General features: G+C 30.7%; 1 protein-coding gene across 3 annotated transcripts in view; it reads left to right on the top strand.

Annotated features, from left to right (window-relative positions):
- The window catches only part of LOC127724228 (glutamate receptor ionotropic, kainate 2-like), a 101761-nt gene extending 91733 nt beyond the window's left edge, over positions 1-10028 (top strand). For all 3 annotated transcript variants that reach the window (XM_052231130.1, XM_052231128.1, XM_052231129.1), the window contains 3 exons: positions 1650-1872; positions 3579-3844; positions 5051-10028. In XM_052231130.1, coding sequence (XP_052087090.1) covers positions 1650-1872; positions 3579-3844; positions 5051-5221 — 660 coding nt within the window. In that variant the 3' untranslated portion in view covers positions 5222-10028. The remainder of the gene's footprint in view (positions 1-1649; positions 1873-3578; positions 3845-5050) is intronic.
- The last annotated feature ends 2984 nt before the right edge of the window (positions 10029-13012 follow it).

The raw sequence follows: 13012 nt of genomic DNA, 5'->3' as shown, positions 1-13012 counted from the left end.
TCAACAATAATAATTAAAACTAATTTTAATAGAGGGAAACAGATATAAAAAAAAAAAGATAGAAACTGAAGATATTAGATTATTTAATAGATATATGGTAGATACATTATGATTTAAATCCTAAACTAAAGTGGTATAGTCGTGACTCCCTATTGTCATGTTCCTACAGTCATGACAGTAGTATGCTGAATCAAAAATTCTTTTAAACATACCAACTGAACTATTACTATACATCTTTAAATATTTGTAAGTGAGGGACCTAGCATATATAAGTCAAGTCTGCAAATTATTCCAGAAAATTGCCTGTTCTCTTCAAACACTAAAACTTCTAAATTGCCTTATTCCTAACTTGAAACTGATTATTACATGAATTTTTAACTGTAGTTTTAATATATAGTATAAAATAACGGTAGGTTTTAAACAGGTATTTAATTGACTTAAAGCATTAGGGTAATAAATCAAAATTCTAAATTTTAAGCAGACAGCAGAATAGATTGATTACATATGACTTCTCTCTTTGAAAATGATTCGCTCTTCTGTTCACATTTATACATAGAAAAGGGAGGATTATATGAAATGGAAACTTTCAATTACCATTCAGGGTATCAAATGTAATTATGACTTTCTGCATTTTCATTAAGCTTAAAAGAGATAGTTTAAAAAATAAGTTGACATTTTTTATACAAATCAATGTGTATTGAAGAACTAGAATTTAAAATAAAATTAGGAGCTAAGAGCAATGAGCTTATAAAAAGATGCTCCTATTCTTTGTACATTTAATAGTATAGTATGAATCATGGTAATGGTAAATGGTCTAGGCTGTTGAATTATTTTAATGCACTTTTCTAAGTTATTTCATAGCTATGAAAAAGAAAAGGAAAGTGTATAAAATAATTAATTAGAAATTATATTGGAGCTTAATTATAAAGCTGATAATTTCTTATTAATTCCATTTAATCTGTGTATAATTTTTTAAACATAAACAGTATCAATAAAACATCTTCGCAATATTTTCTTGTTGATATCATATATAAAAAAATTTGAGAAAAGAAGTTGTATTGCATAGACAAAAGGGATTCCAGTACAAAGTATAAATTTTTGTTATAAAGTTTTTAGTCCACTGAATCTTAAAAACATTTACTTTTTGTGGAGGCTTTGATATTTCTTTCCAGGCATTACACAGTACTATTGAAGAATTTCTTATCTATTTTATAGTTTTGTAAAATCATGCTAGTTGTATTTGAATAGACCGGATGTTTACACAGGTGTTAATTGAGCTTCCTCTATAATGCTTTACTTTCCTTTTTATAGAAGTGCTATAGATTTGATTGACATCTTAATTGATCATGATAATTATTGTCACATAAACTGCTGAATAGAGCCTACTTAGAAAGCTCCGAGCATGCTTGGAGCATGCTCGGAGCTTCCTCGTAAGAATATATCTATGATCCCTAAGGAAATAAATTTTTTAAAGAAATTACAAATAAAAGATTTCTTTCGCATGATAAATTATCAAAAACTGCCTGAATAATTTGATTTGAAGGAATAGTTTTTAAACGCTATAACCCATAATTCAAATATCAGAAAATTGAAGGAAATGGTTCACTCATTTAACCCCTTTGACTTTATGCTTTTTCATTATAATACAGGATTCAGTCTTTCCAACTTATCAGCAAATGTGGACAGTGATGAGCGGAGATCCAAATAACTTTGTGGGCAGTAGTAATGAAGGAGAGATAAAAGTTGAAAATGGCAATTACGCATATTTTGCTGAAGCTACTTTCATTGAATATGTAACTGCCCGAAAGTGTGAATTAATGCAGGTTGGGGGTCTGCTCGATTCAAAGGGATATGGGATTGGCTTACCCGTAGGTAAGTCATCATTATACGAGTTTTCTATGATAATAAACATTTGCATTCGTCAAATCTATATCTACAATTTCATTTGCACAACGCTTATCTTCATGTTTGAATTTTTCCATAAATTTAAACATAACAGTTGTTTGCAAGTCTTTCTGTTTCCAGAATTAAAATCTTTCACAATTCGACTAGAAGAGTTCTATTAAATACCACTTCAATTCTCAGCTTCAGTGTATAAAGCATTGTTGGTAATAGTTGCAAAGGTGTACACTAACGTGATTGGTTAAACACGTCCTAAACATGCAATGGATTGTCATCCTTTGGCGTTTCTTTATTTTAATTGTGTGTGGGAACAATAAGATTAACCATGGCTGCGACAAATTTGAATAAGAAATTTTCACACGTATACAAGATCGCAAATCTAAAGGACAATAAATGTCGGCTATAACTCACAATTATACAAAGTGCGAAAGTATACAACAATTAAGAAAGCATTTTTTTAAGTGGAGTGATTTGATATCATCCCGCATCGGAATGGTAATTCATGTCACCAACATATTTCTTCGATGGTTGTTGACTTGTCACTATAAGAATACAAAAAACAAAAAAGTAATAGCTTCCTACAAACACCATATGATATGCTACAAAAACTAAAATTATTAAATACTACTACCTCAATCCATCCAACATCGGATGCAATTTATATAAAGCTAGCCAATATTGTTAATCCTTTGAATATTTCAATCATAATTGGACTCGAAAGAAATATTAATAAGTTAATGTGGTACCAAACACCTTGACTAAAATTAATTTGGCTCGTTTAATTTTCATAAAATTTTGACAAAACATTTACTTTGACCCTTTGACAAAAATTTCAAGATTTCAAAAAACTTGAAACACACACTTTATCGGAAAAATTTAATTGGATATATAGCAGTTTGACAAACACTAATTTTGATTATTGAGAAGCTTAATATTTCCTTAACAATAGAATGTGATTAAAACGTTCAGCTGATTTTAAAGAGTTATCTCCCTGTAGTGGTATGTAATTAATGTAATTTGTTTGACAACATCTTAAAACCGATATTGTTGTATGACGTCAGAGGAGTAAAAATGTTGGATTTATTTACATGTTAAAATCTTTTTTTTACTGAAAAATCATTGAATAGTATGATTATGATGACATCGCAGATAAACCAGAAATGGCATTCAACAACTAGATGGAATATCAAATTGATCAATTTTGCTACGTTCAAACAGTTTTCTTGATATACCCTCATCATGAACGATCAAGGCGGTGTTCTCCTTAAGGTATAAGACCAGTTGCAAATGAGAGGAAATTAACAATAATTATTGATTTAATAATTTGTATATATTTTCAGAAATCACTATACATTTTTTGTTCAAAATTTATTCATAGAGTGGCAATGATCAAGACATAAGAGACCATAAAACTTTTCATTCCTTGTGAAATTACTTGAGAGTCTTGCCATATGGAATTTAAATATAGACGATGTACTAACTGTATTGTGAGTTTGTAAAAGTTTCCTGACGAGGAGTATGACCTGTGTTATAAATGATTACTTCCTGTACCTTAGTTATTCTTTCTCACCTTTGAGTTTGAATTCAATAACTTTTCCATTGAATAATGTTAATTCTTTCTTCGCTTTTTACTTTATTTACATATCCACAGTAAATAACTTTTATTTATGTCTTAGGTTCGCCGTATCGAGATGCTATTTCTGATGAAATTTTAAATTTTCAAGAACAGCAGAAGATAGCTGAACTTAAGATCAAGTGGTGGCAAAAAGAGCGTGTTCAAGGTGGAGTTTGTACAGAAGCAAAAAAGAGTACAACTAAAGCATTGTCAATTAAAAATGTTGGTGGTGTATTTGTTGTCTTAGCTGGTGGTGTAATCGGTGGATTTTTCATATCAATGTGTGAATTTGTATGGAAAGCCAGAAAAAATGCAAAAGAAGATAAGGTAAATACGTATGTTGGTTAAGCTCACAACAACTCAACTTGTGAAGTTAGTTTGTAACATGCATTATAGTGATTGATATTATAATACAACACAAATCAAGTAAAAAGTAAAATCACAAAAATACTGAACTCCGAGGAAAATTCAAAACGGAAAGTCCCTAATCAAATGGCAAAATCAAATGATAAAACACATCAAACGAATGGACAACAACTGTCATATTCCTGACTTGGTACAGGCATTTTCAAATGTAGAAAATGGTGAATTGAACCTGGTTTTATAGCGCTAAACCTATCACTTGTATGACAGTTGCATCAAATTCCGTTATGTTTAAAACGATGCATGAACAAAACAGACATAATAGGTGAAATAGTCACAGTATGGGTACAGCAGTCATCACTGTGTCACAATCTCAAAACAAACGAATATTTAACAAAAAAGCACGATGGCTTTGGAATTTTAGGTTCTCCACCATGCTCTTCTAATTTGTTATTTATTCTGCCTTTGAACTATTTTGAATCATGCGTCACTGATGAATCTTTTGTGGACGAAATGCATGTCTGGCATACACAATTATAATCCTGGTATCTTTGTTAAGTTTTTTTATTGTAAGGGTGGGAGAAGGACTGCAGAAAATGAAAACAAAATCATTTAACTCACTTCACAACAAATAAAGAATACCACATAAAACACAAAGGCAACATTCAGAAGGATATCAGCAATTCAGATGCGAGAAGCATGCATGTTATAAATTACTCTATTAGTATTTCAAGCTTTCTTGCTATTTCGTGTATATAAAAAATAAGGCTTGTTTGTGACACAAAACAGTTGACAAATTTACCTGCACAGTTTGAGACGAATATTATCTAGATTTTTACACTCTACATGTATATGCAAATGAGGTATTGTATTAATAAATGATTCGGTATTATACATAAATCTGTTAAATTGGTACTTCAGTAACACATCGTTATAAGACAAAAGAAACAAATATAATTTACCTAAACAAAAGATAAAGAAAAGATAGATGAATTCCGGGTATTTCATATAACAACGTTCATGACTTTTGTTTCTATAATATTGAATAAGAATTTCATATAGTTTCTGTCAATTTATAGTCAGTTATACATTGCATAGAGCAGGAAAGTAAACATAGAAAATAAAACAAATCTATTCCATTTCTTAATCTAAAATATGTGTACTTTTCAGCAAACATTGTGTTCTGAGATGTCTGAAGAGTTCCGGTTTGCGTTGACTTGTTTTGGATCTACAAAACCATCAAAGCGAAAAAGCAGTTTAGAAATAACAGATAATGGAATTATTCAGACAGCTCCAATGCTTAGTAATAACTATGGTGGTTCAAAAGAATATTATGCATAGATGAACTTTTCAGAATCTATTGCATTCTGGAGACAAGTGTCCACCATTTATTAACAATGTCCTCAACAATGGCTATCTAACCAATGGTGTGACATTAGTTTTATTGTTGTGTAAGGACAATGAAATAACAATCTTGTAGATTCTGAAACGATGACTTACAGATGATTGTACTAAATCTCATGAACAAATCAGGAGAAACATTTTCATAAGATGATGTTGGATAATTAAAAGCAGTTTAGATGGTTGACAATCAGTAATTTAACTTGTTTTGTGCTTTAAAGGAAACAAGTTTAATTATGTGTGTTGATTTTTAGATTTTAACCTGATTTTATCTTGTACTTATCTTTGTGGTTTCAAAGTATTTAAATCGGCACTTCTGTCCATTAAACTGTTGAGTGATTTTTTATGGATAAAACATAATAATAACTTAATAAATTTAGTAAAACCGAACAAGACGATGAATAGATTCAGCAGGGTATCCTGTTTTGTAATGTCTAGGAAGCCTTTCAAATCTATCTATGTAAAAATATTTTTTGTAATTTAGTCTCGATGTAGATCAATTCTATGATGAATAATGTCTAACTGTTGTTATATAGACAATAACTGTATAGTGTCTTTAAATATCAACTGTATTTGTACGAGGCTAAGAAACAGGTATAATGCGAGCTTCAGCGAGCTCTTACTCCTGTTTCGAGTCGAGTACAAATACAGCTGATATTTAAAGACATTATACAGTTATTGTCTTTATCCTGTAATGAATTTTGTACATTTTTTTCCATCCCAATCGTTGAATTTGTTTTTAAAAGAAATCGACATGACTTAAAAGCGGACTGCGATGAGGACCCCAAATTGACCTGTAACGTAAACATAAATTTGACATAACCGTTCAATCGCAACAGAAGCAGGATACCAGGAGACTGTATCCGTCTAGTATACGTATATCGCTTCGTGTTATCTGTACACCTGTATTAGTATAGTAGAGAGGTCGATTGCAGGATAAAAGAACTAATGCGTTTCGCATTATCCTTCCAAACGATAATAATATTCAATGTAGTAAACATTTAGTTTTGAAAAAAGTGCCTTTGTGATATGTAAATAATTTTTGCTTAACGAATACACTGCATGTTTCAATATAAGACATATTTCGCTTTAAAGAGTTTTGTCAAAAGACTGGTAATAATCAAATATAAATTTATAGAGATGACAAAAATATATCAAATATTATTTAGCCAATTCACTATCTAAAGGATTGTTGGAAATTTAATTTTTCGTACACTAAAAAAAACAACGTCGTTACGCAATTGGTAGAATTTATAGATTTTATAACGTTTTTACCAATAACAACGTGTTGGTGTACGCGTTTGAAAATATTACCCACAATGAATTAGATTCTGAAACTTCGAACTGAAATTTAAGTACATGCACTGGTACTTTATTTTCATTATTTAAACATTTTTTTTTATTTTGCATCAAATTAAACCCTCTCATTTTTTACTTCACATGCATACTTTATTAATAGTTCAAAGAACCTTTTTAGTATTGGTGTATGTTTTAAACGATATGGACAATAACATATTGTATTCAAACTACCAAATTAATCCTAGTAGATGAAGTTTAATCTTAAACTGTCATTTTTATCTTAACATCATCTGAAAAGTCTTCAACTAACATTTAAAGTCTTGTCAATAGTTTAAGTTATTTTCAAGCATTTTCTTTTTTTAAACTAAGTACTGTTTAGACATTTTCCTTACAGTCAATCCAGTATTGTTCAGTACTGTTTCAAACAATTCAGTATTTAGTTGTTTTGTAACAGATCTTAATTGGCTGCAAGCGAATTGTCTGATTAGTACTGAATATACCGCAGTGGATCTGTTCAGATCAAATTGACCGTTTCAGTTCAAAATTGGTTTACTTTTGCAATCATGTCTCTTGCAATAATTAAACTTTCACATGTGTTCTATTAATAGTGATCTTAAGTCTTTATATTAAGATATGCAATATTCTGTGTTTTTTGTGAATATTTACCATATTGTGGATTTCGCATTGAATAAAGTGAAATCAACAAAGGTTATGTGCCATTTGTATATATATTCATGTTTCTAAATGTTTGGTCATACGATTTGATGGGATGAATCTTGAATTTGCTTTGCTCAATAATTCTTACAAAAATTGCTCTTTTGTTAAATATTCAAAATAAAAAAGCGGTCAAGATTCGATAAGAAAAGAAAGCATTATGTTAATATGATATTTTGAAATGTAATTTATATGAAAAGGATTTATAAACATGATTGTACATAAACTGTTCAAACGCACCAAATTTACGATTTCATTATGTATTCCAACTTTATGAGGTCATGTATTTTTTTAAATAAGTCTTTATATTTGGGAACTTTAAAGGTTAAATACAGGATTTCTGCGACAACAAAACTAATAAGACATAGCTATTCAGACAACATTCTAAGATTTTTGCACCGTTATTTACAGCATAATTCCTTATATGAAAGTTTCATATTCACTATTATAGTGCTTTGAATAATGCATATTTTGTTCTACTTCATTAATGTATTTTATTTGATTCAAACATATGAATCTATTTCATTTGAATATAATTTTAGGTATTTAAAAAGATTAAAAAACTATACACGATTCATTCTTAGATAGAACCGCAACTTACTTCAAATATGCCTATCCATATTATGGATTTTACCTTTTCTAAAAGTATGATATACTAAGACAATACCTAAACATAATTTAAATATACCTTCCCATTTTATTCATTTTACCTTTACCAAAAATATGATACATGTGAAGTAAACAAAAGACATTAAATATAACATGTCCAAAGCAATATCATCCGTCCATAAAAAACGTTCATAATAAATATGTTCATATCTGGGTATGCCGTTTGTAGATACAAATGTTGGTGGAGAACAAACATATGTCATTAACATCACGTGATTCATATTAAGTATGGTACATTTTCTTTGTATATATTTGCATTTTTTGTTGTTGTTGTATTTTTTGTTAAAACTGGTCATCTTAATTGAAATAATGTTACTTACTGTGTGACATTTGCCATGATGCTCATTGTGCGAAATGTTTTGGGCTACAAAACATGCCTCTAATGAAAAGAACCGATACTGGAATAGATGCAATTCACTGCAAGTAAAGGGCATTCGCATTACCAGATTCATATTTTCAAAAAATTGTTGAATAAACTGCAATGTTTCTGTGTATACGGATGATAAAACTTCAGGAAACCTATTCATTATAACTAAAAAAGCTAAGAGTCATAGTAACCATTTTTCCTAAGAGAAAAAGAAGCTATTCATAAACATCTGTTGAGATGCATATCGATGTGTTTTTATTTTATTTTGTCATATATACCATATGATGAAAATAATTGTGCAGTATTATTATAACAGTATTAAAAAGAGCAAGTACAGATACAAACTTTGTTCAAATATATGTACATATGAAGAGTTTATATGTACATTTTTTAAATGTTTTCAAATGAAAGATACCAGCAGTGGCGGATCCAGGGGGCGAGAGGGCGGTTCCGGGGGTTGGAGCCCCCCTTTTTTTTATGATCAATGCTTTTGAATGGGGACATATGGTTGGAACTCCCCCTTTTATCCTGGTTTGGAACACCCCTTTAAAAAATGGCTGGATCTGCCCCTGACCAGGTATTCTCAGAATTGTACAACGTAATTTCATCTATAGGTCGATATAATTGTATGATTGAGAAGAATAAGAACTTTGACAGTAGAACAAAAGAAAATCTGTAATGCAGTTTAAAGGACTTTAAAAGACTTAATGAAATTTGACCTTTCTGCAACTAAATATTTGCATAATGGTCTTGTTTCAAAGGTATTGTAAAGAATAATAGACAAAACAATGTATAAAGAAATGTATGGAGGAATTGAAGTTATGCTGAAAAATGATAATCATGTTAACGTCATTATGTCATGTAATTTTGTCTTCCATTTAAGTGAAAAGCACATTTATCATACTTACCTGAAACTGCTGTGGGATACCTGTGTCATATATTCATTGAAGTGTATTTTGAGTTCTTCTAAGATAAGGTGGATCATATTAGTACCGAAGTCGATTCAACAGTGCCATTGCACATTTAAATGTCGGTACACCAAAATGAAAATATCATAAAATATTGTCAAAATAACTGTTGTTTAGGATTGTACGATCTGATCATAAAATAGAGGTATGTCTGCCCAAAATGTAACTGATTTAAAGGTTTAAAATGTTGAATTTGCACTTTTATCTGATGTATAATGATAAAGTGGAATACACAAATGTAAAATAAAAGATTTAGAATGTTAATGATTATTTTTAAAACAATTTTAGTATTCCTTTAAAATTGTGAAGTGGTATAGTGCATACAAAATATGTATGACGCATAATGATAAAATGGAATACACAAATGTAAAATAAAAATATTATAATGTTTTTGATAAAATTAAAATAATGTAAGTATTTCATTAAAATTGTTCAGTGGTATTGTACATATAAACTTATCGTTTACCAAAATTTAAATTTTGAACCTTGTCATATTCTATTGGACGTCAAGTTATGTAAATGTATGCACAAATCAACACCTTAGAAAGTTGATTTCAAAAACTCAAACTTTGATACTGAATTAGAAGAGAAATAAAGGATTGGAATTAATATGTTGATAGAAAATTCATCTTTATTTTTGATTGTCACTATCATTTATATTTAAACATTTTATCACTTGTTATGAAGTCAAAATGTACATATCTCTGAAGGAATAAAATATTTTTTAGAATTAAGACTTTTTCCTTTTCGAAAAAACATACAAGGCATACAAATAAAACTAGATGGTGATGTATTATCCATGCAAGACAATACTTGTTTACATACTTTATGGCAAAAAAATCATGTTTCTGGCAAAAGACGCTACAGTTAAGACACTTTGCCTTAAAATAAGAATGTCGTAATTGTATAATACAGTTTAAGACCCTCTTTTGATTTTTGATTCTTTTTAATTCACTGATAATATAAATAAAAAGATGTGGTATGAGTGCCAATGAGACAACTCTCCATCCAAGTCACAATGTATAAAAAGTTAACAATTATAGGTCAAAGTACGGCCTTCAACACGGAGCCTTGGCTCACACCGAGCAGCAAGCTATAAAGCTATAAGTCTAGTTTAGACAGAATGTACGTCAGTCCCACTAGCTATTAGACGTGTATCCTGACTTTTCGTAGCGTTAAACTATCAGGTAACAATACAATTAGGAAGATACTGAGCATTGTGTAATAGGATACTGGTGCTATCTAAAATTCCAGCGAAGTAAGTCTTCAGTATTAAGTGATAAATCTTGATAGACGATATATTACGCAATATATATGTCAAAAGTTACTTGTTTGGTTAATTTCGTCCATGCCTCGGTTATTTCCAACATTTCGTGGTACAACAAATTCAGCTGAACCAAAATGTATTTATTCTTTTATCCGTAAACAGATAAGATTTATATTGTATTTCAAATTAATTTTGAACTTCTGTTCCGTTTTACCTAATCCATACTTTAAATTTTCCGTTCGATAATCAAATCGAATCAGAAGACTTAACAAGGTAACGAAAAACACCTAAAGGAATCGCATTGACTCAAAAAGGTGCGAGACCGGGTGTGTTTACAGAATAAACATTTCTTGTTATGCATGTATGAACCGCTATAAAAATCGACATTTAGTCACCATAACGAATAGGGCACTATCGGTAAAATTACCGGAGAGTATGTTATTGCTTAAAAATGTGAAATTGACAATTTAGAAAGTTTAAATCCTCACATGTATCGTAGATTTTAGTTCGGTGTTGTCAATCTGTGTCATTAATGAGGAAACGATCAAGAAATGAAGCAGACCTTCAAGTTTCGGTTGTAACCTTAATCTCGTGTTCACTTGAAAAATGAAATGCAAGCCCGAACTTAAATGTGGGTTATTGTGTGACAGAACATCATCATATATCAGAAAGTGAAATTAAAATACTTTGCAAGACTTTTTTTGTATTTTGTATATGGTATATGTACAGAAACGGCCAGTAGGGATCCACAAATAGAACATTGAGCATTGGGAACAGTAGTATAAAGCGTGGAAAAATCAAAAGTTTTGTTTTCCTCTTATAGTTGATGTGTTTCCCTCGGGTTTAGTTTGTAACTCTGATTTGTTTTCTCTCAATCGATTTATGACTTTTGAACAGTGGTATACTACTGTTGCTTTTATTTGATACTACTGCAAAATTGTACAGATTATGAATCAAGATTTTGCAACAGATCATTAATAGGTTGTTTAAGTATCCACATCCGATCGATTCCGTTAGTTGAACATACCTCTCTACAATATTACTGAAGGTAATTAAGAAAAAATTAAAACAACACTTTATAAATGTCATGCGACCAAAGCGCTCTTCTGGATTTATACCTTCATAAAAAATGCCCATTCCCAAGCAGCGCCTGCATATGGAGTATATATCTTCCAGTTAATATGATATTCCAGAGCTTCCATTTCATTTCGTGATTCCTTGATCAAAGATTTCTGTTTACATGGAAGCTTTTAAACCAAGAGTTCCAAGTGGTAAAATTGAAATCATCTCGAAAATTTTACAGACTCCATCCCAAGTTGGCTGACCGTTATGGAAGATCCATTTCACAGCTGACGATGGATATGTTCCAACTGACGTAATCACAATCCCGTCCTCTTTTTCCAGAGTATGGCACACCATATTAGACTTATCACTAGGTTTTTCTATCCTGAGCAACACGAAGGGTGCTAAATGTTGAGCAGGATCTGACTATCCTGCCGGAGCACTTGAGAACACCCATGGTTTTTGTCAAAGATGTTTTGTCGATTGGCATGACGAACCGGTTATAAAACGTTTTTATAAGGTTTTTTACTCAAGTTTAGATACCAAGTATAAATACGGTAGACCTTCTTCATCCTTTTAAACAGAGAAAGACGGATTTGTAATTTTCTTAAATCACCTCTTTCGTGAATGATGTAGGAGTATATGTGGGATTCCCAGCATTTTCTTTAAATTCCGCGTTCTCTACCTATCGTCTGACATAGTTCTTAACTGCATAACATCAGTAAACTAAAGTTTTTCGTTAAGTGGAGCGGCTGAGGAATTCGATATTTTGGACCTTTGGCTAACAATTTACTAAGGTGTTCATTTTTTTTTACGATGTCAAGGACAGTAGTAATAACGTACCCAGCGATACTATCTGTGCATGGAAACGATGTACAAGAGCAATTGATAGGTTTAGATTTACATCCTTGAGACCTGTTATATTCTCTTGTGGTTACAAATCTTGGAGGCAATAATAGGTTTGGTGTTGTTATATGAAATGGGAGGTGTTTTATTATTTTTAAAGTAATCCGGTTTTGTTTTAACAGATATTTGGTGGAAAACATTGCTTATATTGATTGCGTCTGATCCCTTATTCGCGAATTCTTACATAACTAAACTACGTTTTTCTTCATCCTCAGATATAATGATAGATCATCATTACTAATGATTGGGTAAAGCTTGAAGTAAATAACTTAGGGCATACTCAATTGACACTTCTTCATTGTTGAAGATGGTATGTTGATCTAAAAATGTCTTTTGGTTGATTTGCCGATGAGTTGCTTTCTCGATGATGTTTACCCCCATCTCCAATTATTTATGAACAACGTAAGCTTGTAAACAATAAATTTCTTTAACGGTGAAGAAGAAATAAATATTGCTTTATATTGGTAATTATTTGGCCA

This window comes from Mytilus californianus, unplaced genomic scaffold (assembly GCF_021869535.1).
Source record: "Mytilus californianus isolate M0D057914Y unplaced genomic scaffold, xbMytCali1.0.p SCAF_14, whole genome shotgun sequence".
NCBI lineage: Eukaryota > Metazoa > Mollusca > Bivalvia > Mytilida > Mytilidae > Mytilus > Mytilus californianus.
The sequence above is the reverse complement of the archived record's forward strand: the minus strand, read 5'-3'. Positions and strand labels throughout refer to the sequence as shown.